The sequence below is a fragment of the Semicossyphus pulcher genome, unplaced genomic scaffold, assembly GCF_022749685.1.
Source record: "Semicossyphus pulcher isolate SPU_LCO1_2020_fin unplaced genomic scaffold, fSemPul1.0.p SCAF_11, whole genome shotgun sequence".
In the NCBI taxonomy this organism is placed as follows: Eukaryota; Metazoa; Chordata; class Actinopteri; order Labriformes; family Labridae; genus Semicossyphus; species Semicossyphus pulcher.
The window spans coordinates 30163106-30187765 of NW_027211615.1; the positions used below are offsets into that span (position 1 = coordinate 30163106).

The 24660-nt window shown below is 43.9% G+C and overlaps 1 protein-coding gene across 1 annotated transcript; it reads right to left on the minus strand.

Moving 5' to 3' along the window:
* Positions 1 to 454: 454 nt before the first annotated feature.
* Positions 455 to 24660, minus strand: asap2b (ArfGAP with SH3 domain, ankyrin repeat and PH domain 2b). Its single transcript, XM_069657423.1, has 28 exons — positions 24239 to 24660; positions 18034 to 18106; positions 14739 to 14881; positions 14557 to 14631; positions 13245 to 13294; positions 13012 to 13141; positions 12212 to 12297; positions 12049 to 12124; positions 11583 to 11669; positions 11357 to 11460; positions 10163 to 10232; positions 8309 to 8396; positions 8161 to 8209; positions 7905 to 8071; positions 6856 to 6989; positions 6619 to 6713; positions 6346 to 6535; positions 5852 to 5937; positions 5389 to 5504; positions 4959 to 5026; positions 4617 to 4724; positions 4311 to 4545; positions 3999 to 4103; positions 3662 to 3899; positions 2954 to 3012; positions 2700 to 2764; positions 1582 to 1701; positions 455 to 1462 (listed from the first exon to the last, which is right to left on the minus strand). The coding sequence occupies exons 1-28, from the start codon at positions 24362 to 24364 to the stop codon at positions 1388 to 1390; spliced, it is 3018 nt and encodes a 1005-aa protein (XP_069513524.1). The 5' UTR covers positions 24365 to 24660; the 3' UTR covers positions 455 to 1387.

Here is a 24660-nt window from a genome sequence, read left to right on the forward strand (position 1 = left end):
AAGAAGAAAATGAAAATAAAGAAACAACAAAAAGCTACAGGTAAAAAAAAGACTTTTTTTAAACTAAAAATTCAACCAAAAAAAAAATATTAAAAACTTTTTCATTTAAACATTTCTTAAAACATGCTGCTATCAAAAGAGAACATGAGTTTATACTGCACTTTATGTGTGTATATTTTACACGAATATCTGTGTACATTTATATGTGTATGTATATATTATTACTATGTTGCTTGTGTTGTATTAACTCTCAGATGTACGTCGCTTTGGACAAAAGTGTCCGCTAAATGAAATTGTAACATTGTTTTGTGATTATTCTTTTGACTTTTGTTTTTTAAAATCATTTTAGGATCATTGGTTTAAAGTGCTTCGCCAGTAAACCTAAAGGAAAGAAGGACAGAAGAAAGGATAAAGGGAGGAATCAAAAAGAGCACCACACATTTCCTGTTGTAATTTCAGATGTTTTTAATGACACGTGTACGTTATCACTGAATCAGAGTACACTAAATTCAGAGTGGGCGTTCATATTTAAACCTCCATACAAAGTTTCCCTTCAGCCAACATCTAAAAATAAAAATCATTTCTGTTTGTTTTTGTCATAAAAACATTTTAAAAACAGAAAACGGATCAGAGTCGGAGTGTTTTTTCTCTGCGTTGTAACGTCACAGGTTTGATTCCAGCAGCACTGAGAACACTATCATACACCATGAGTGTGTGGACAGCTCCGTGTGTAACAGTGTAACATTACTGCTGCTTCAGTCTGTCCTCCTTATATCGAACCTGCTGCAGAGACTTCAGACACCAGAGCATCAGTGAGGTCCAGCCGTGATGCTGGCGATCAGGTCTGGATGCTGTTGGACGAGGCTGAGGTCACGACTCTGTGGAGACCAGTCCAGCTCTTCCACAGCAAACTGGGATTACCATTTCTTTCTTTCTATCTAAAACATGCTTGTGTGCTGGAGCGTTTAGGTTTCCTTTCATTGGATCTGAGAAGCTAAATCTTTCAAAAAGGACACAAAAGCCTCACAGTGAGACGAAAACACGTTTTTCAAAGCTCCTCACAGGGAGAAATATACAAATGTTATTGTGTCATGTGTCTGCTGGAACGTATCTAACAAATCCCTCTCAAAAAATTACATATTTGGGGTCTTTAAAAACGTCATAGTAAAGTTCTGTGAGTCTGAACAAGGCACAGTTACCATAAAAAAGATTTGTATATAAAACATCAGAGAGGAAAAGTTTGCATGAAGCTTTCAGGAGGAACAAAAAGCAGCTTCAGCGTTTGTTTCAGTCCGGTTCAGGTCTTCAGAGGGTCACTTAAAGTCTTTGTCCTTAATGCTTCTGCTCAGGCTGAGGTGGAGAACAGGAAGTGAAGGGTGCGAAGCCGTCACTCTGAGATGAAGTGAACGAAGGTCACAGGAAACGCTCCTCGCCTGGTCGGCTCTCCTTCAACGTGACCGACCTGAAACGCAGCACAGACGACAGCTCAGAACAGACTCTGACGTGATCGATATTAATGTTTTTGTCATCACCTGGAGGTGATGATGTGTTTCCTGTTTGGGAGACGTAGCTGTCACTCACCCACCACTCGTGGTCCTCCTCCCCCTCCACCACGATCACCTCCCCCTCAGTGAACGTCAGCTCGTCTGGATTATCAGCTGAACAGTTGTAGATGGCTTTCACCCTCTGCGGCTTCTGCTTCTGCACACAAACAAACAAACAAACAAACAAACAAACAACTATTATCAGAAACTTTGAGTCCAAATGACAAAAACCTTTAAGTGTCTCCAGTAGATGTGTTCATCCTGCAGCAGTGAAACAGGCTGTAATGTCTGCAACATAATCCTTGATGGGTCAAAGGTCGTCCACTAACAGTTCTTGTTGTTTCCACTGACAGGCTCAGATTGTTATTCTGAGTGTGTGACAACATGACAGAAAGGATCCCTACAGAGATAGACCTTTTTGTTACAGAGGAAGATGATTGTTTTAACCACAGACAGACGTTACATCGCTCTCTGCACACACACCAGACTCCATTCAGAAAAACACTGATTTAAGCTTGCAGAAAAAGGATTGCTGGCTAACCGCCTCCTCACTTAGTAAGTTCCTTTGAGCTACTGTATGTCACAAAAATATTGTGTTGGATCTGAACTAACCATTAAAAACATCAGTCACACACAATAACACAAAACTAACTGATCACGGCAGCTGTAGACCTGCATCTCCTGCGTTCTGCAGGGAAGAATGACAGCTTCTGTCAGTGGAGTCTGGTGTCTTTGATTAGAGCGATGTGTTTCTGGTTAAAAGGATCCTTACCTGACCTGACAAAGAAAGGTCTCTTTCTGTGATTCCCCTGAACAGTACCATACATTTATAGTCACATTCTGTGTCCCCCGTTACTTTAATGCATTTGTAAATATTTGTATAAAACATTTTGCATGTAACCAATGCAGGACTCATGTGAGCAGGGATCAGCTCCCCAAACACCAACTGTCCATCTTTACATTTGATGTGTCATATTTTGTGGTTGAGATTTGTAATAAAAGTTTGAATATTAACTAAACGAGTCTGAGCTTCACTGTATCGACATGCAGATTATAAGATCAGGCGTTTCCTCGTTCTCATACAACACCGTCCTAAATCCTGCTGACTTTGTTTCTCTCAGTGTTGACCTCTGACCTCTGCGTTGTGTTACTTACAGAGAACATGCTTCTGGGTTTGGGTGTTGGAGGAGAAGGACTCTGTGGTGATTTGGACATTAACCCTGCAGAGAGAAACAAGAAGACAAGACACCACAGTCCTCAGAGTCCGAGAATCAAACGTTACACATGTTCTCTCTGGTGGCAGGTCGGACTTTTTCAATATCTGTCAGGTAAAAAACAACAACCCTTCTCCCCTCATGATCTACTAACGGGGCTCGGGGATGTCTGATTGGTCAGTAAGTATTTGTTACCTCGTTTGTCCACAGACGCGGTCCTGACAGGAGGCCTCTGTGGAGGAGTCTTCCCTGATCTGAAATCACACGAAACTGAATTTAAATGTGATGTTTATTCACGACAAACCAGTTCAGACCAGTTCAGACCAGTAGGGTCTACTAAGGTTACAGTCCACTACAGTCCAGTGCAGCTAACTGAAGTCTAGTCCAGCTCCAAACAGCCCAGGAGACCCCAGTCCAGTCCAGTCCTGTGTAGCCCACTACGGTCCAATACAGCTCACTGCCCAGTAGAGCTAGTAAAAACCAGTACAACCCAGTATGCCCAGTACGGCTTGCAACAGTCCAGTACAGCCCAATAAGGTCCCCTAGAGTCCACTTTAGCCCAGTGCAGCCAGCTAAAGTCCAGTATGGACCACTCCAGAAGGCCGATACAGACCAGTACAGTCGGGTCAAAACCAACACAGCCAAGAGTTTCCTTTGGGATTCATGAAGTTCTGAGTTACGGTCCAGTACGGTCCAATACAGGGGTCTCCAGCCCTGCCCCGGGAGATGTTGGAGGTTCCTCCGTACTCTAACACACCTGATTCCAGTGATCTGCTCGTTATCGATCATTCGAATCAGGTGTGTTAGAGTACGGAGGATCCTCAAACATGCAGGAAGGCAGCTCTGCAGGAGCAGGGCAGGTGACCCCTGGTCTAATGAGGTCTGCCACAGATCAGTACGTACCCAGAGGGTGATTTGGGGGACTTGGGTCCAGACGGTCTGCTGGTCTGGTGACTCGGGACTGGTGGGGGAAACGGTGGAGCTTTAAAGTGGGGTGGTGGTGGGATGGTGGGCGCTGGGGGGAGCCCTGCTGCTGGTGGGGGAGGGAGAGGAGGGAGGGGGGTGTTCCTGGCTGACAGGGTCTTGGTCTCCATCATGCTGGACCTCTTGCTTACTGGAGGAGGAGGAGCTGCTGGGAGCACTGGGAGAGAACAGAATCTGATTTCACTAACCAGGAAAAGATTCCATCCAAACACTGATGCTTTTATTTTGTGAGAAGCTGACAGGAAGTGACACGCACCGTACATGAAGGGGTTCCTCTCGGGGGTTTGAGGGTTGGAGGGGTCGGAGGACGACCGCTGTCTTCCTACAGTTTCTATGGGAGCAGGTTTACTCTGTCCTGACCCTGCAGGGATAAAGGAGGAGGTAAGCTCATGCACTGATCGGCTGTGGCTGCAGTGAGGATGAAATCAATTGTAGAGTTCATGTAGCATCCTGAAGTCATAAAACAGCATGAAGTCAAGACATGAAAATAAAACAGAACCAAAGTTAAACCTCCAACATGTCCCGTCCCCCCCCCCCCCCATCTGAGTCATCCCTAATCCCTGCCCACCTCTGTTGGGCGCTCTGGGGGGCAGCGGGGGAGTCGGTCCGAGCGGCGGCAGGTTCAGGTCCATCATGGTGCCGTAGGTCTCGTTGCTGATCATCATGCTGGGGACCTGAGGCCTCTGTTTGTCCCTCGCCAGGAAGGCGGCGTCCCGGGCCAGCGCTGCCATGTTGGGCTGCACGGGGCCGCTGCCCGGCACGAAGCAGCTGACCGGACGCTCGTCACGCCGGTTCGGGATCGGCTGCGGGGAACAAGCGGTTACACGTGCTGCTGCTTCATGTCTTCAAAGTGTTCAACAGGAAAGCAGCTCACCTTGTCCTCCATCTCGTCCTCGCTCTCGTCCAGGTCCTCGTTCTGGAGACGCCACTCGTACTCCACGTGCACATGGACGTTAAACTTCCCTGTCTGAGCCTGAGTCAACTGAAACATTCAAAACCACACCTCGATCAATGAATCCATCAGGATTTGTAAAACACTGTTTAAACATATAAACTAAATCTGAGCCAATAATCCATAATCACTGATCAATGTTTCACTGATGAGGGAAATACAGGATCTGACAGAAACAAAACATGACAACACAACAGACGAGCGAGAGCTCGGCCAATCAAGGCTTTAATTTGAGATCAATCAAACATATTGAAGACGTCGTACCAGCTCTTCACACTGAGTGTGTCGAAGACGTTTGGCGATGTCGAGCGCCGTCTCTCCTGCTTCGTTAGCTGAGGAGACAAGAAGTCATTGTTTCAGCACTCGAGAGGACTCAGAGACTTACTATTGTTTCAGTTAGGATAACACTTTCTCTCACATCCGCCGCTTTACAAAGACAGCATGTTCAATGTTTGCAGGACGGCTAAAATTCTCCCATCATTGTGTGACGATGAAACTCGCTGCAGACTTTTCTGCTTCTCGTAGTTTAACTACTACAAGTCTTCAACTTGTGCAGAACCCATAAACCCATAAACAATGTGATAACATGGAGGATGTAAAGTCTGAGCTTTCTCTTTCACAGCAGTGGAGGCTCTGGATCTCCGAGGCCGCCTGTGGGCCGTGTGATTAGGTACTTCTGTGTGTTTGTTCTTACTGATGGACACCGACGCTTTCCCTCTCAGCAGCAGCTTGAGACACTCGCTGTTGTCCGTCAGACAGCAGTAATGCAGCGCGGTGCTTCCTTTGGCTGTCTGCTTGTCCAGGTTACCACTGAAACACACACACACATACTAGTTTAACTGTACATGTGAGGACCATCACTCAACCACCCTTATCAGGACGGCCTAACGAGTTCGGCCTGGTGCCAGCTGCTTTGTGTCCAGACTTATGACACCGTCACAGAACTAATCAGCATCATCAGCCTGCTTCACATGTTGACGGCTGATGAGGAGAAATGAAACAACCACTGTTACATGTTGTATTGTTTTAAAGGCGGCTCTCTCAGGAAGAACAGATTTCCCTTTAACTTGACAACAACTTTCCATCTAATAAAATGAACACAAACAGTTGTAGTTGCAGCTCAGGTTGTGATGAGCCGCTCAGAGTGCAGCGGTCACCTGTTCTGGGCGAGGAAGTCCACTATGTGGAGGGAGTTTCTGTCGCCCATTCGGACCGCCAGGTGGAGCACCGTCTCTCCGGGTTCCTGACAGAACAAACATGCACAGAACTTCTGTAACACGGCTCGCTCAGATGGACCGAGTAAAAACATTCATCATCAGTTTCTGCCCGTTAAGGCATCAACCCTTTGAACTCCAGAAGAGCCTACTTTGGTTTGTTTGCTTATCGTGAAGTGATTTATTGATGTAGTATGAACTAAATGAAATGCTCAGCTCTTTATGAGTGCAAAGGTGTTTCTTTAATTGTATTATTAAGTCATGGAGAATCATCAAATGCTTCATAATCCTAAAATTAGCAAAACCTACATTTTAATTCATTTAACCTAAAGTTGTAAAGATGCTCTACTTATTAAGGTTTTAATTGTAGATCATTTAAAACAGGATGACGGCTCTTTTTTAAAAGGCGTTACAGAAAAGAATCAGTGCAGACGTACATGTTCGTTGGGCTGCGAGCTGGCCTCCATCAGGTCCACCCCCTCAGCGTAGACCTGGATCAGAGACAGGATGTCTCTGTTCCTGACGGCCTCGTACAGAGTCTGCAGCCTGGACGCAGCGTCGGGGCACAGCCGCTGGGCGTAACGCTTCTCTGTGTACTTGGCTGTGATGTAGTCCTTCCTCATCTGCCTGGAAACACGCAGAGCGCAGCAAGAAAACTATTTAGACTTCAAACCTTCTATGGAACAGCTGTTTTATGGTGCTTCACTCACATGTCACTGGTCGCATCAGGTTTAGTGACGTTCTGCGCTGACAGGTCGGCCTCAATGATCTCGTTGAAGCTGGCATTTCCTACATTCTTTGCCAACTAAAACACAACATGCCAGGTCAGCTGTTACACGATGATACTTGCAGCGTACTTTAACACTTAATCTAAGAGCGCACAGACAGAAAACAAGCCTAGATGTTCTGATTTCCGTTACTCTTCTTGGACAGTGAAGTGGACTCACCAGCAGCTCTGAGGTTCCCAGGACGTCCAGGTCCAGACTCTGGATCCTGGAGTAGTGGACGCCCATCTCCCTGTGAATCCCCGAGCACTCGATGCAGATCAGCACCCCGAGGTTGGTGGACAGCCAGGTGGGACCTGACGGGAGGAGAGGGTGGAGGTGTCGTGTAAATATGTTGGTATATCTGTTCACTCGTGATGAAACCGATTTGTCTGAAGAACTTTTAAAAACTTCTCCACTGATACTGAAAATCAGACTTCTTCTCCCACATATAGAAACCCTGCTTGCAGCTGAACGTCGGTCTGTTCACCATCTTTGTGAAATATCTCAACTTCTGCTCCATCGATTGCCATCAAACTGTGTTCAGACATTCATGATCCCAAGAGGGTGAACCATGTTAACTTTGGTGAGCAGGTCGACCTTTCATGTGTGCCTTTGATTTACGACTCAGGACATCCCATCTGCTCCAGCTCCATGGTGCTGAGTTCAGCTAAGACGGTGACATGGTGAAACTTATACCTGCTAAACGTTAGCATCAACCTCAAAGCACCGCTAGGCAAAGCCTCTACAGCACTGCTGCTCTGTTACAATAAGTTGAGTGACTTGTTAAGGAGTGATGGTTCTGATAATAAATATCATCAGCTGCTCTAAACCAGACTAAGAATGACTCATTGCGGATCTCCTGACTTGACGTTCCTGCCTTTCTTCAGGTCTGATCCAGACACAGAAGGTGAACAAGAGATTCGATGTCTCATTCAGCAACAACAAAACCAACAGAGTCAGCTGCTGACTGACAGCTCAGCTGAAACGCAGGACCTGTTGACGTCCTGCAGCTGAACACTGAAACTCTGCAGCGCTTTAATCCTGCAGAAACTTGTCAGACCGGCAGCACAACCAGTGGAGGCATGCACGAGTTACTCCAGCTCAGGTACACGGCGGGGTCCTCCAGCAGTATCAGTGGGACTGACCTGAAGCTCCACGCTCGCAGCAGGAGGATTAGTAGCAGAAGTAGTAATTGTATTGAAAGCAGTAACAGAAGCATAAGCACTGACCGGGAGCCCCACAGTCGCAGCAGCCGTTGTTGCCGCTCATCCTCTTCACCTCTCCTACGATGGCTTTGGTCAGCTCCTGCACGATGTTGTTCTCTCCGTCGTTCTGGTCGCCTTTAAACGCTGTGTTCAGCGCCTCCTCTCTACTGTTCTGCAGCACCGACACCCAGCTGCACAAACATGACAACATCACGTCAGATCAGGTGTTCAAACGCAGGTCAAAGGTCAGGAGCAGGTGGGCTGACTATAAACGACTTACATCTGACACTCGGCTTCATCCTCAGCCTGGAAGTGATACGTTCTGTCGTCTGAGGGAAACAGACAGGAAATGAGACATTACGTTCTTCTCACCAATCAGGCTCCATGTGTTCATGTTTGTAACAGGCGAGCAGGTGTTTGCAGCTCACGTGAGAACAGGTCGAAGCTCTTCTTCTCGTCTGGGTTCCTCTTCACCTGGCAGGTGAGCAGGTTGAGTTTGGCCGGAGGTCTGTTTGCCTGAGAGACAGGAAGCAGGGCAGAGGGTGAGACAAGAGCAGGAAGAGGACGTCTGACAAACGTGGAGATCAAACGTGTTCAATATAAAATGATTAAACATTCTGTGTTTCACACATGATTATTTATCTCAGAATGTTTAACAGACAAAACATAAAACCATGAAACAGTTCAATACAACACATTCATGGTTATTAGAGGATGAATTCTTATTCATGCAACGATCCTCTGATTTTTTATCTCGTAGAATCTGCAGGTTAAAGTTAAATATCTCATAATAAAGGTTATTATTATAACATTAACTCAAACTTTAATGTGTTGAATGTTTGCTTCATGGCCAAATAACTTGAACTGATGACCTTCACTGCTTGCTCACCTCACATTTGTGTAAACTGCTAATTAGCTAACGTTAGCATGCTAAAAGTGATGAGATGGTGAGAAAAGTGAAATAATTAGCTTTTAATCTCGAGACTAAATCACTGCTGTCAGTTCTCTGCTTCTGCACTCATTTTCAAACGAAAGAAGCTAAACCAAAATGGTGAATATAGTGAACGTTGTACCTGCTTTACATCAGCATGCTAGCATTGTAGCATTGTCACTGTGCGCATGTTAGCATGCCAACTTTAGCAATTAGCTTAAAGCACTGTGCACAGTGTGAACAGCCATGCTATTGTTGTGCTTGTGTAAAAGTAAAATAATATACATCATGATTTTAAAGCTTGATTTGTTTTTGTGAAAATGTTTGTTCCTGTTACTGAAAATATGAAACTCTCTAATCCTGAAATATTAAAATGATTCACTTGTACTCTTGTAGCTAATGGCTCCTGTAATGCTAGTAAGCTAATGTTAGCATGCTACCACGCTCAACTGAGATGGTAAATATTCTGGTTGTTCATCAGAAACGTACGATTGTAATTGTGAGAATGTTAGCATTGTAGCTTTAGCTCAAAGCACCACTAGCGTGTCTGTAGACTTATTTTACACGTTCCTGAAGGTTTTGTGTTAAAATGCCTTCTTTCATCACAAAACCTTTAAATGTACATAAAGACGTAAAGTTATATCAGCTGACTGAAACAACAAACGGGGTTCCTCCTCTGTGGAACAATAACTGGATCTGACAGTAAAATATCTACAGGTCTGATTTCTATGAAACTGTGTGTGTACATTCAGGTCAGATGGAGGGAACAGGAAAGAAGGTGATGGTGTCAGTGAAATCATCGGGATTCGTCCTCTTTCCACTAAGTCTCTTAGTTTTGACATCATATCGATGAAGGAACAGTAATCATGTCCATGTGGACTCTTTACACTGAATGTTAAAGTGTTTAAAAACCACTGAGCGTTGTGTTCGTGAGAGCTGAAGCAGAGATAAAAGGTTGAAATAATTAAGTTGCATTAGTGAACACCCCCCCTCCCCCCAGCATCTCAGATCTGATGCAGACTCGTCCTGCTCCCACCCTTCTCTCTGTCATCCTTTTCCTTATGCTCTTTCTTCTCCTCCTTTTTCTCTTCCTCTGCTGCTTGCTCTGTCCTGATTGGCCGTTTGACTCTTCATGTAAAAACTTCAAAATAAAAGAAAGAAGGAACAAAAAGAAGGAAAAAAATAAGAAGCGAAATAAAAAACTAAAATGAGATCTTGTTTTTCTTCCCCGAAATATAAGTTGAAAATAAAACCCAGAAGGAGACTTTTCATTGGCTGAGGACATGCAAGCAGAGGGGGTGGAGCTTCTCATGCAGGAGGGCCAATAGGAGCAGAGGATGTGGTGTCTTACCGTGCCGTGGCAGATGGTCAGGAAACCGTTCCTCACCGAGCACTTCCTCTTCTGCCACACTTTCCTCAGTCTGAGCAGAGACACAAGTTACTGACAGTAAACACATTTAACCATGCATCTTAAAGCATACAGGAAGACAACAAAGCATATTAGCCCTACATGCTAATAGTACTTCAGATGTTAGCATGCTATGTGACATGCTGAGTCATTCTGAATATAAATCAAACCTTTTATTTAACAGTTGGAACATTTGATAAGTCAGATAAAAAGACAAAGTCACTTTAATGAGGACAAAGTGTTGGACAACTACACCAGCTGACTCACAGCACCTACACGGTGTTAAAGCTAATTCGTTGATCAGTAACGAGGCTAACAATCAAGAAATTACCAGTAGCCTTAATTAGCTAGTTAGCATCCTGTGATGCTCTGTGTAAACATTTGTCATATGTCTGGGAACAGATGATGAAGGCAAACAGCAAATAAAGGCTGTTTGTATTGTGTCGTGTTAGCTTCCAACCCAAAGACCATTCGTTCACTGTAATATGTGACAGCAAATCCAAACATGGAAGTTTTAAATCAATGTTTGACACATGCTTTAAAACATACTTTAGTACCATTTTGATCTCATCACAAAATCAATCAGAAAACCTTTTACGTCTACATGCTAATGTTACTTCAAATGTTAACATGTTAGCATGCTATTTTACGCTAACTCATTCTAACGAGAGTTCAGTTGGATTCTATTTTTTGTTTGATTGAAAAGGAAAGAAACAGGATCACTTAAATGATGGACCAACATACCGACTCATTTCACCAAAGGGGCTACATGGCTAAAAGCTAATTTGTTGATTAGTAACAGAATGCTAACAACCTTGAACCTTTAGCCCTGTAAAGACAGTTAGCATCATGTGACTCTGGAGTCACCTTCATACGTCTTGGAACAGAAAATAAGAAGCCAAAGGTCCTAAAAGGCTGAATGGATTCAAGCCAACGCGTACTCTTCAGATTTTATATTTTCACTGATATCTGAGTGTTCTTTTGCATTTCTCTAAGTTGTCTGTATTTTTGGAGCTGTCTCGCTATAATTTCCTTCAGGATTTATTACGTTCTATCTTATCTTATCTTAGGTTTGGGAATGGCTGCTCTACAGGAAGTTATTTTCCTGTGGAATTCTGGGACACTGAGTTCACTCACCCCTCACTTTTCTTGTAGAGGACTCCGGAGCGTTCGGTGCCGTGAGCCTTGTTTCCCTGCAGCTGGTGGAGGCTGTAACCTGAGTTCTGTTTGGTCTGAGAGTCCTGTGGAGCACCGGCACACGCAGAACATCAACCTCCATATATGCTAGTCCTGTTCTCCGTCTCCCCTGTGTGTTTCTTTTTTATTTCAACAATTAAAACTAATAAAAGCAGCTAACACTCACATCTTTCTGCTCCGACTGCAGCGAGGCCTTCAGGACGTCTCGGAGCTGAATCAGCTGTTTCCTCTCTCCATCCTGAGTCTGTTTAATCTGAAGAGACGCCCAACAGACACCTTTTATTAAAATCACCGATGACCCCTGACTAAAGCATTTGGATGTGTTTTTCAGAGGTGGAATGTAACTTGGTACGTTTATGACTATAATAAGTACACATTTTGAGACACTTCTGAATCTGTTTGTTTGTTTGTGCTCTGAACAACGTGAAACCCAAAAGTTGCACAACAACAGGAACAAAGCAACAGATCAAGCAGCAGCAGACCAACAACTTCTGCAATTCCAAAACTATTCTTATTTTATAGAAAAATGGACATTCAGTCTGTGAAGCTCTAAGTTAGTAACAGGTTCATAATTTAAGCTCTAAAACTCAGAGTGTTCTTGCTTCATGCTTTCACTAAATATCCCGTCTCACCGCCGTCAGGTCTGTAGCCAGCTTCTCTACGGTGGGCTTCAGACTCTCCACAGCCTTCAGACCGTCCTGGAAAAAACTGAACACACAAGACAGAAAAACAGATAAATAACAAATGTGATTTGATTTGATTTAATCTGAGCCGTGAACGTGTTTCTTCACGTACTTGCACTGAGCGTGGTAATACTTGATGAGGTTCTGGAGGAAGTCGGCGCCTTTCTTCACTTTGATCTCGTTCACTTTCATCAGATACTGCACGAGGAAACCACACGGGAAAATAATGAATAAATAAATCATGATTTAATGATAATTATGATACGACAAACCTTATCACATAAGTATTAAATTGTGAAAAAAATCGATATAAGTTTTAAGACAATTCTGCCTACGACCTCATCCTGCTTCTTTCACAATAATGTTCGTTTTTATTTTGTTCCACGTTATTATGTTACAATTTCAATATGTATATATTTTTCATGTAGAGATCCTGAGATGGGCCCAGTGTCTGAAACCTGATGCAGCAGACATACGGAGATAGGGAAACAGACGTTACATCGCTCTCTGCAAACACACCAGACTCCATTCACCAAAACACTGATTTTAGCTCACAGGACACAGGAGCTGCTGCTCTGCTGCTGCCTCAGTCGGTGAGCTAGGTTGTGTCATTGTGTGACTTGTGGGTTTAACGGTTAGTTAGGACCCAACACAATATATTTCTAACTCAAATCTTGGCCAGCAACTCTCAACATCTCTCTGTTCTGAGAGGTGAAATGATGTTTTTGTGAATGGAGTCTGGTGGCTTTGAAGAGAGCGATGTGACGTCTGTTTGTGGTGAAAAAACAGAGAAAGATATAGAAAAGCTCTTTCTCTTGAGAGGTTTAAAAATAGTTGAATTAGCCTTTAACAGAATAAATTTGGCAGAATAGGATCATGTGACCTCTGACCCCTGACCCTGTGAGACTTCACCTCACACATCTGCAGCTGGAAGAGACGTCTCTCCTTCTCCATCTCTTCAGCGATCTCTCCGCCGCTGAACTCGGTGCGGATCATCCCGTGCTGCTTGGCGTGCTCTCGCTTCTCCTTCTCGATCTTCGCTCTGCAGTGGTCAAAGGTCAAATCAAGAGCTCCATGAAACCATACAAACAGTTTTAAAAACGGTATCGAGGAGCTTCTGATTCAGGAGTGTTTTAGTTTCTTACAGCTTGGTCTCATAATCCTTCCAGGCCTTGTCGAACGGCTTCTTCAGATCCTGGAGGAGGAAGAGACGTCACATGATTAAAGAGAACTCCGACCAATCAGATCGCAGCATTCATTCATAGCAGCAAACACAGTCAGAGAGGACCTTGACCCCTGATTCATTCAGGAAATATGTCGAGACATGAAACACGTTATCATGGAGCTTAATTTCCCTGGTAAGAACACAGGAGGGAACTTTAATCCAAACCTCAGTGTGGGTCCTTCAAACTTTAATGATCATTATGTTAATGTTAGCGTTTAATATTTCTATTCAAATGTATCTAATTCATCTATTTCAGCTCCGAACGAGAGCAGCACGACAACAATCTAAAACACTGACTCAAGATATTTTTATACACCGAGGCATCATCAACTTTAGGACCCACAATGCATCACTTCGTGTTTGATCTCAAAGTCCAAGCTGTTAAACTGACTTCTGCTCCGACTGAAGTAGAAAATGATGCGTCCTTTTGTGAGTGTTTGTTTCTCTGTCTCCCGACCACACGTGTTATCACTGTGGGTTTTACTACGGTGGCCCTGAGCGCTCAGTGCACAGAGCTTTAAGAAAGACAAAAACAAAGAGACAAATAAGATGAAAATAAAGAGAAATTAGAAACATTTAGAAACAAACTCTGCAAAGTGAAAAATAAAACCAAATGCAGAAACCTTTTTAAATGTAGAGAAAAAAACGTTTTTTTTCCAGGGAACATAAATCCTGATTTAAATCGAGCGTTAGCCTTTAGCTGGTTAGCTGGTTACTAACTTACAGGTTCAGATCTGAAGAAGGAAGTCAGAATAAAAAGACATACATGAGCTTATTCTATAAACAGTTTAAACTCTGCAGAGTATTCTAACATACTGTATGTCCTGAGAATCTGTGAAAGCTGAGCTAAAAGAAAGGAAGGTCAATAAACCATTATAATAATACAAGTTTTAAATAAATGTCATAAATAAAAAATACAAAAAAGCATATTAACTCTAAACATTTCTGAATGTGGAAACATGAACAAAATGTTTGTTTTCAAAAGGAAAAGTTTATTCGAGTGTGTTTTATCTTTCAGTGTTTTCTGACCAGCGGTGCTTCTTCTTCTGGTCCAGTTGTCTGTGTTTTCTTGAGCTCTCAGGGACACCGTGTTTCTCTTTACCTCTGACATGCTAAAGACCAAACGACTGACGTAGAAAATCCTCAGCGGATGAATAAAAAGTTCAATAAACCATTGAAGACTTTGTGACTGTCGGAAGGTTTCAGACTGAAGGAGGAAACTGCACACAAACCCCTTTGACTCCCTTCAGGTCTCCCTTCAGCAGGCTGTCCAGAGGGAACGTGATGATGTTGTTCATGTTCTGCAACTGCAAACAGGAAGTCGTGTTACATCACAATCCTCAAATGTCCTCACATTAAACTCCTCTGAAGGCGAAGTTACATATCTAACTAAAGTGTGAACTCCGCCCCTCACCAGGTTTTTGAAGAGCGCCGTCAGCTCTTTGGTGAAAACGGCGAACTTGCGGAAAGCCGCGCCGACGTCGGCGTTCTCCCTGCTGGCACAGTCTCCGAACTTCTCCATGGACTGGATGTACTGCTCCTCATTTTCCACATGAGCTGAGACACACAGGAAACACTTTCCATCACACTGTCGACTAAATATTAAACGTGTTTAAGTGATTTTATTACTTTTCTTGTTGTTAATCTTTGGTCTCTAAAAATCGGACCTTTTGCTGTCAGTGTCTGTTGTTGTTTTCTGTCTGCTTCGTTGTGAAGCACTTTGAGGTGCATGTTGAAAGGAGCTCATGATTTTAGGGATGTGAAGCATTTGAAGATTCCAACAAATGACATCACAATAAGGCCTGCACATGAGGAAAATCAGCGATGTGCGATGACATTGTTCAGTATTGCGATGACAATATAACATTTGATTACTATTGAAATTAGCATATTAGCGGGCGTGGTTTAGCTGAGCGGTTCAATCAGTGACCTCATACCGAGGCCACAGTCCTCAATGCGGCCGCGCCGGGCTCGACTCCCGCCCTCGGCCCTTTGCTGCGTGTCATGCCCACTCCCTGTGTGCAGGTGTGTATACATGCTGCGTGTGCATGTTTTTTATAATTCATTGTGAAAATGTCGTCTTCTGCGACGTGTCTAACGAACGTTATTATCACGATAACGATGAACTTGGGCTCCATCGTTCAGCCCTGCTCACATGAAGGACAGTGTAACTGTATTTCAGATTAAAGTATTGTAACGTCTCATAATAATCTCAACAACTAAAACATGATCACAGTTCACTCTGCTCCACCATGACTGATGGTGTTTGACGTTGTTCATGTGTGTGATACCACAAACAGAAAGTTCCTCACAGCAGCTTTAAGAGCAGCCGCATTTAGTCTCAGATTAAAGACCGAATATGTCAGCAGATGTTTTAATATGTCCTCCTTTATATTGTCTCTACAATGCAGAACAGATATTCAAAATACAGTTTGAACCTAAAAAACTCTGCTCCACCATGATCACCTTCACCTGTGTCTGTGTCTGTACCTGTATCTCTACCTGTGTCTCTACCTGTGTCTTTGTCTGTGTCTGTGTCTGTGTCTGTGTCTGTGTCTGTACCTGTATCTCTACCTGTGTCTGTGTCTGTGTCTTTACCTGTGTCTGTGTCTGTGTCTGTGTCTGTGTCTGTGTCTGTACCTGTATCTCTACCTGTGTCTCTACCTGTGTCTTTACCTGTGTCTGTGTCTGTGTCTGTGTCTGTACCTGTATCTCTACCTGTGTCTGTGTCTGTACCTGTATCTCTACCTGTGTCTGTACCTGTGTCTTTACCTGTGTCTGTGTCTGTACCTGTATCTCTACCTGTGTCTCTACCTGTGTCTTTACCTGTGTCTGTACCTGTGTCTGTGTCTGTACCTGTATCTCTACCTGTGTCTCTACCTGTGTCTTTACCTGTGTCTGTGTCTGTGTCTGTACCTGTATCTCTACCTGTGTCTGTGTCTGTGTCTTTACCTGTGTCTGTGTCTGTGTCTGTACCTGTATCTCTACCTGTGTCTCTACCTGTGTCTTTACCTGTGTCTGTGTCTGTGTCTGTGTCTGTGTCTGTACCTGTATCTCTACCTGTGTCTGTACCTGTGTCTGTACCTGTGTCTTTACCTGTGTCTGTGTCTGTGTCTCTACCTGTGTCTGTGTCTCTCCCTTTGTCTGTGTCTGTATCTCTACCTGTGTCTGTGTCTGTACCTGTGTCTGTGTCAGTACCTGTATCTCTACCTGTGTCTGTGTCTGTGGCTCTACCTGTGTCTGTATCTCTCCCTTTGTCTGAGTCTCTACCTGTGACTGTGTCTGTACCTATGTCTGTGTCTCTCCCTGTGTCTCTACCTGTACCTGTGTCTGTGTCTGTGTCTGTGTCTGTGTCTGTGTCTGTGTCTCTCCCTGTGTCTCTACCTGTACCTGTGTCTGTGTCTGTGTCTGTGTCTGTGTCTCTCCCTGTGTCTCTCCCTTTGTCTGTGTCTGTGTCTGTGTCTCTCCCTGTGTCTCTCCCTTTGTCTGTGTCTGTGTCTCTCCCTGTGTCTCTCCCTGTGTCTGTGTCTGTGTCTGTGTCTCTCCCTGTGTCTGTACCTGTGTCTGTGTCTGTGTCTGTGTCTCTCCCTGTGTCTGTGTCTATGTCTGTGTCTGTGTCTGTGTCTCTACCTGTACCTGTGTCTGTGTCTGTGTCTCTCCCTGTGTCTCTACCTGTACCTGTGTCTGTGTCTGTGTCTGTGTCTGTGTCTGTGTCTCTCCCTGTGTCTCTCCCTTTGTCTGTGTCTGTGTCTGTGTCTCTCCCTGTGTCTCTCCCTGTGTCTCTCCCTGTGTCTGTGTCTGTGTCTGTGTCTCTCCCTGTGTCTGTACCTGTGTCTGTGTCTGTGTCTGTGTCTGTGTCTCTCCCCGTGTCTGTGTCTGTGTCTGTGTCTGTGTCTGTGTCTGTGTCTGTGTCTGTACCTGTGTCTGAGTCTGTGTCTCTCCCTGTGTCTGTGTCTCTCCCTGTGTCTGTGTCTGTGTCTGTGTCTGTACCTGTGTCTGTGTCTGTACCTGTGTCTGTGTCTGTGTAACACCACTGTGTTAAAGCTGAGCGTGAACCTGAGCAGAGAAGCGTTGGGCCACAGAAACACAGACGCTCATCACACAGCTCCACATTCTCCTTTCATACATGTGAAATAAATAGAAGGTCTTAAACTCCGGACAGAGCAGCTGTGCTGAGTGTGCAGGTCACTGAAACATGACAGTGTTTGGTATCTTCTAGTCTCTTTATCGGAGTGGGTACAGACGGTTAGGTTGTGGCGGGAGTCTCTCCCTCGGCATGCTGGGACAGGAGAGCAGAATGACAGGAATGTTTGGAGGTGAGACTCCACCTGTCTGAACACAAACCCACCACGCAGTCTCTGAGGAGCTGAACGCACCACCAGCCGGGTCCAACACGTCGTCCTCCAGGATGTTTGCAGGACTTTTCGATCAGCTGACTCACCCTTCAGTTTTAAAAATATGAATAATGTTCTTTTTCTTATTTCTATTTGTAATAACCAAAAAGATAAAGTTAACACATCTTTACGTTTTGGTAGATCTACTCTGAAGACAGGAAGCAGTGAATCGCTCACTAATGATGAAACGATGAAAAGGTGGGAAACTCAAGTTTCCAGAAGAAGACATCAGATGTTGTCTTATTGTGGTAGAGCAGACAGGAAGTGACATGTTCAGGTATTTTGGACAGACTGAGGTGACACTGTGTTTCTCACCCAGACCGGACGTGTTGATGGCCTTCACAGACTTCTTGATCTTGTAGAGAACGGATCTGTCCACGTCGAGAACCTGAGGAGGACAAACACGGTGAGGACGGAGCGACCTGAGGACCGGCAGCGGGCGTGGGGAGGTGCAGAGATGAAACAATGAATAAAAACATTCATGCTTTGATGAAGGTGTGACTGCAGGCTTCACACAATAAACTGTGTGTATCTGTGGTTCCTTGGTGATGCATTCAAAGACATTCTGTCAAGTCCAGTTTTAAGTCCCAGATGAGAAAGCCAAAGGACGGATCATAAACAGAGTTTGTGACGTTTTTCTCAGTTTTAAGTTGTTTTTAAACGAGGACATGGACACGTTATTGTCTAAGGAAATGATGAGATGAAACATAAAATTAAAAAGCACTAAACTGAAGTTTTACAAGGAAACACCCAGAAGTCAAAGGCCTGCAGAGACTAAATAAAACAATCTAGAAGACGAGATTTCAACACTTAAAGACAAAACTAAAAACAACTCGACACAACTTTAAAATAAAGATGGTAAAATGTGCAAAAACATCACTTGTGAGTCTAAAAAGTCAAAACAGCAAACCCCAGAACATGAATTTAATGAAACACCTTCATGCTCATGTACGACTGCGACAGACAGACAGATCTCAGTGTCCATCTGGATGGTAAAGAAACGACTTGTGTTCCTTTGACTCTTCACACTTTGTCGTTCATAAAACAAAGTTTGAGCCGCCCGCACGGAGCAGGAAGCAGTTTGAGTTTCAGACAAACTTCACGTGTGAATGCAAACACGTCCCTGTCCTCTGTCAGTGAAATCATATCCAGGTCCAATCGTGTGGCTGCATGTAAATGAGTCTGCAGCTGAACCGGCTCTGATCAGGAGATTTCATGCAAATGGAACTGAACTGTCTGTCAGCCAATCAGCACGACTCTGGACTGAACGGATCAGAGGTGTGTGTTGATGCTGGTGTGTATTATTGAGGAGTTGAAGGTATTTATCCATCAATAATCAGAGAAGAAACATAATCAACTAAAGTTATACATTCTTATTGAAAGGAAATCAAACACCTTCATGACACCTGGAAGATCCCTGGAACCTTTAACCCTTCAGCGCCTCCTGAAAGTCTTTTAAAGAGACATGCACACTTTAAATCTCCTGGAGGGCTGAAAATAAGTGTGACACTTTGAGAACAGCTGGTGATTTTCTCTGGATATCTGGCTTAAACAAGTACAAATGCAGATCTGATATCAAACTTCAGAGTCTCATCACAGAAAGATGAATGAATGTGAGTGTTCATAACTAAAAGGAAACCTTATTTAAAGCCTTTTTTGCTTCTTAGACCATTTCTCAAGGCTGTGTGGGCGTGGCTTATGTCTGGCCCCGCCCACAAGAACAGCACATGTTGAATCGGTGGAGAGTAGCCTTAAATGTTTGAGTCGTTTCAGTGCTGAGTCATGAGAACCTTTGTTATCACACCATTTTTAGCAGTTAGCATACACATGCTACGTTAGCTGAGATGTCCATTTTTATCATGACAGAGCTAAACGTCCCTGCTGATGCAAAACACCCGCCGCCAGAAACAGATCATCAACGGCCTGAACTAAACTCCCACAGCAGCAAATACACAACTACTGTCAACACTCAACAACCGCGGCCATGCATAATGAAACACGTCAATATGCAGCGGCTGTAGACGCTAACGCTGGGAGGAAAGAGCCGGGTAGCTTCTGTGTGACTCTTGCTATGATTGGATCGCAGAATGAATGACATAATAAACATCAGAGGCAACTTAAACGCAGCCACAGGAACGTTTACAGCACATGTATTGAAGCTAATTTCTAATAGTTTAGAACTATTTTAAACATGAAGCATAAATGAAAGAGTTGGGAGGCTGTCACAGATGTTTCAAAGCTCCTTATTCTCTTTCGGCTCATTATTGTTCAGAGTCTCATTATCAGTGCAGAAACAGGAACACTGGACTGCTGATACTCATGTTCCTCTGTGTCTGCACCGTCAGCACTGCAGCCGCTGAGTCACAGCTCAGTGATTCAGTGTGTGAAACATGCAGACCGTCCAGCAGCTCGGTTACTGTTTGACTCAAAGACAAACGAGTGGAGCTGAAGATGTGTCCGAAAAACTACCAACAGAACCTGTTTCCATCGTCTGAATCTGTTTGAAATCACTGCAGCGTTTAGAACTTTACACCTGTGTGTCTGTCTGCAGCTACTTGAGTTTACTAATTAAATAACACTTCACACGTTCTTTACGTTCTGCATAAACCTGCAGCGGGTTCTTCGTCCTCATTTGCGACCTAAATACAAACAGAAATCACTATCACACTGGTACCAACGTGATGACGGAGTTTCACGACCCTCAGACAGTCAATCAATGATTTTGATCATAATTAATGATTCATTTACAAGTGCATAAAGATTATCTGGTTCTGTGAGCCGTTTCTGTTTGGGAAACAAACAAAGAGGACAGAGGAAGTCATGGAAGCAGCTGCAATTCAAACATGTTTCGAACATTATGAAAGAAAAAGAAAATCACGTTTGCTGTTTTCTTTAAGTCAAATCCTTTTTGCTGCTCGTTTGTTTCATCCTGTTTTTGCTTGTGTGCAATTATTATTTCTAGATTAATAACTAAAAAGGCATTAATAAGGATCATCCAATGGCTTCACAGCTGTACCAGAAAACAACAACAAACTCAGCTGACGAGAGGTCAAAGGTCAGAGGAAGTTGTACTTTAATGTGTAGAAGAGTATCTGCGCCCAAAAAAGACCAAACAAACAGCAAATGATCTGCAGAGTAATCCTTAACGTGGAGCTGTGAGCTAGCCTTTTATTTTCCATTAACAGTGTGCTGAATTAGCTGTTAGCATCTCCTGTTAGCAGTGTACCCATGGAACAACTATCACTGGATCACGCTGATACTGAAGAAAAGCTAAAAACAAGACAATTCTCAGGTACGGAACAAGCCGAAGTGACTCGTTACCGCGGGAAACGGAGCTAATAAAATGTATGGATGCATGTCGGCTTAGGGCTTCTGTGCTCAGGCGACTTCTGAGGCGTCCTTTTGCTCTGATTTCTACGTAGATTGAAGGATGTTGCTCTGGATGGATATCAGAGATTAGGATCTTAGGATCTTTAGGAAGTGAAAGCCACATTTACTCTGTAGATATGTCTAACATCAGCAGTGTCAGACTGAAGGGAGGTTAAGGGCAAAAACGTGGGCGTCTGAAAGAGCCGAAAAAGACGACAATAAGGAAGCAAGCAGGTGAAAAAGGATTCAGCTCCTCGCACCAAAGAAGAACCCTGATGTAAGAAACATTAACACTGATGAGAGTCTTTAAAATGTCTTTGGTCTGTTGCATTAGCTAGCCGTGTTGGCCAGTGTTAGCCAGTGTTAGCTAATGTTAAAGTTAGAGCCTTAATGTGGAATGATTAACGTTACCGGGCTCAAAACACCAAGTGAAGTAAACTTTAAAGGACAAATCTAGAGCACATATTTCAGTCTCCAAACCAACCATGCGTCTATAATTTATTACCTGAGCTCAAAACAGCAGCTTAGCTAAATCAAGAGCTTAAATAAAGCATGCTAAAGTTTCTAAGTGTGTGTTCAGATGTGTGTTAGAACTCTGAGAAGAGGAGACGTGTCCGGGTTTGCAAACCTCTCTGAGCGCGTGTAGGTGTGTGGTTGTGGCTGTGGCTGCTCTACAAATGGTTCTCCTTCAAGCACTCTGTCACTCTGAGGGTTTTATTTTTGTGTGTGTGGGTTTGACCTTTTTAAATAAACACTATTATTTACTGAAATATAGAAATACATCGTTCATACAGAAGTTTGATACGAGTATGTCCAAGAGTTTAACTACATCTAGGAATCATTTAAAGACGTCACCTTGAACTCTGAGAAACTACGACTTCAGTTTTATTTTTACAATTTTCAGTTTTACTTTGAAAGTTCACCATTTACTTCCTTAATCTAAAAGTTTCCTGTTACGACTATGAGTCTGTCATCTGTTATTGTTGCTGTGCGTATGTCTCCCTGTCATCCTGTTCATGTCTCCCTGTCTCTCTCTCTGCCTGTCTCTCTCTCTGTCTCTCTCCCTGTCTCTCTCTCTGCCTGTCTCTCTCCCTGTCTCTCTCCCTGTCTGTCTGTCTCTCTGTTTGTCTCCATCACCCTCTGTCTTTCTTTATCTTCTTAAAACCGTAGGAGCACAGACACTGGATCAGTTCACAGTAATTGAAGTGATGTGTAAAACGACCATGCTGCTGCTGAAAAAGACTTCAGACACGTTGGGACACGGCGGAGGAGCTTTCAAACTGAACAGAGGAAGGAGAGAGAGAGAGAGAGAGAAGGAAGAGAGGAGAGACGATCAGAGGAGGTGGAGCAGCGTGGATCAGGTAGAAGAAAGGATCCATTAGAGACGCTTTAAAAGGCTTCTGACGGGGTGAGACGGGTCTTGTTGAGACTCGATAAGACGGGTGAGGCTCTGTCATCGCCCTGGGTTTGGTGGGCGGGATCGTCCCAGCATGCATCAGGAGGAGGAAGTATCTCAACACTGTCCCAACCTGCGTTTGATCGAAGTCTAAAATCTACTCAATCAACAGTTCAGAAATATAATGTGTAATAACAATCACACTGATTATTACTGTTAAAGATACAGAGAGATACATGTAGACATAGAGGGGTATGAAACACATGTATAAAGATTTATATATACATATATATATATATATATATATATATATATATATATAACACATATATAACACGCTGACACACAGAGACAGACAACCTTTCACACCCACACTCACACTCACACTCACACCCGGGCATGTCTTTGGACTGTGGGAGGAGGGACTCCGCACAGAAAGGCGGGGTTTGAACCAGTGACCTTCTAGCTGTGAGGCAACAGCGCTAACCACTGCAGCGCCGTGCAGCCCCAAAGTGTGTCATTGTTGTCAACATGTATATGTATATATATATATATATATGTATATATATGTGTGTGTGTGTGTGTGTATATTAGGGCTGGGCAATATGAAAATGTCTATCGTATCTATATCATCTCTATCGTGACGTCACAAAACTGCTGAACTGCTTTACGGCAATTTTTAGGTCCTTTTGAGAACGCTTTACGCTCTGATCCTCGCACGTGGGAGTGAACGAGGAGAGGACCGTAGAGGGAGGCGCTGTTTATGAACATTAATGTGCAGAGAAGGACTCAGGCTCAGCCTCAGTGAAAACGGAACCTCAGTACTTTTTATTTGTCATAGGATTTTGGCCATATCGCCCAGCCCTAATGCATATGTATATGTATATATACTGTACATACTTGACATATTTCTTACATGTATTTATATGTCCTATATTTCTTCATGCTTCTCTCTGTGTCAGAGCGACTGTAACGCCCCTGAGGATTCTGATCCGTCTATCTAAAGAACAAGCAGGAGGACTCACAGCTGGAGCAGTGTTATTACTCAGATTACATTAGTTGTCATGTAAGGAACAGTGACCAAATCCATGTAGATGTGATTAAAACCTCTCCCTGCATCTCTTCAGCAGGCGACCTTTGACCTCTGACTACCGGTTCCTCCTATCAGCCCTGTTAACAAACCTGCACCATCATCGCGCTGTTGCAAAACCAAGAAGCGGCTCAAAACTCTTACAAAATAAAGAGCTGCAAAAGACTCAGCTCAACTGCTGTTTCAACCAGGAGGAAGTGTTTCTCTCTGTTCCTCTTTTCAGCGAAAAACTGACAAATATGTCCACTTTAACTGCAGGAGGTGTGAAGAAGTTTGAGGGCAGAGACCCTGAAACACATCGATCACTCAAAGAAACACGGTGAAACACTAGTTCTATGTCCGAACGAAGACAATCTGCTACAATAAAAGCCTTTAACACTCTAATATATCACATAATTTCTGGTTTTCATCACAGGAAGTGGTGGCAAAGCAACATAGGTTTAAGTACAAATAATAACGTGTTCATTATTTATGATATTGCTGATTTTTTGGCTCATGATGGTAAATGGGAGGAAGTGTAACCAAATTATTAACAGAAAAGCAGCTAAGTTACATTTATACCCGTCTATTTCACTTGTCTTTGTGTGTGTGTGTGTGTGTGTGTGGGGGGGGGTGGGGGGGGGGGGGGGGGGGGTGCGTGTGCGTGTGCGTGCGCGTGTTCCTACCTCCTCCAGAGCTGCCACCGTGTTCCTGCAGTGGGACATCCGAGTGGTGAAGCTGGAGGTGGTTGGAGCCTTGTAGTCCTCATTAGTCTCTGAAATGAACTCGGTCACAGTGATGAGCTCCGGCATCGTGATCGATCACACACGAACAGTCCTAAGTTATGAAAGCTTGAGCGCTATGCAGTCAAACCCGCAGCCTCAGGTAAGTACAGCAGCCACACCTGGGCGGACTCAAAGTAATCCACAGAGTCACAAACAGCCACCAAAGATCCTCTCCTGGGTGCGGTACTCTCTGCTCCTCATAGCTGAAGTGTTGAATCCGATTTTATTCGACTCCGAGTGAGTTTGGGGGTTTTAATTCCATGATTTGTTCCGCAGAGAAGAGGCCTGAAGAACACGGACAGTCCCGTCACATTCCTTCGCCC

Excerpts from the sequence above, each read along its gene's own strand:
- asap2b (XM_069657423.1), bottom strand. The coding sequence starts at position 24,364 with ATGCCGGAGCTCATCACTGTGACCGAGTTCATTTCAGAGACTAATGAG. Across the intron at positions 13,295-14,556 it reads ACCTGAAGGGAGTCAAAGGG|GATCTGAAGAAGCCGTTCGA; the intron begins GTTTGTGTGCAG and ends TTCCTCCTCCAG. Across the intron at positions 3,013-3,661 it reads TCCCCCAAATCACCCTCTGG|ATCAGGGAAGACTCCTCCAC; the intron begins GTACGTACTGAT and ends GTGTGATTTCAG.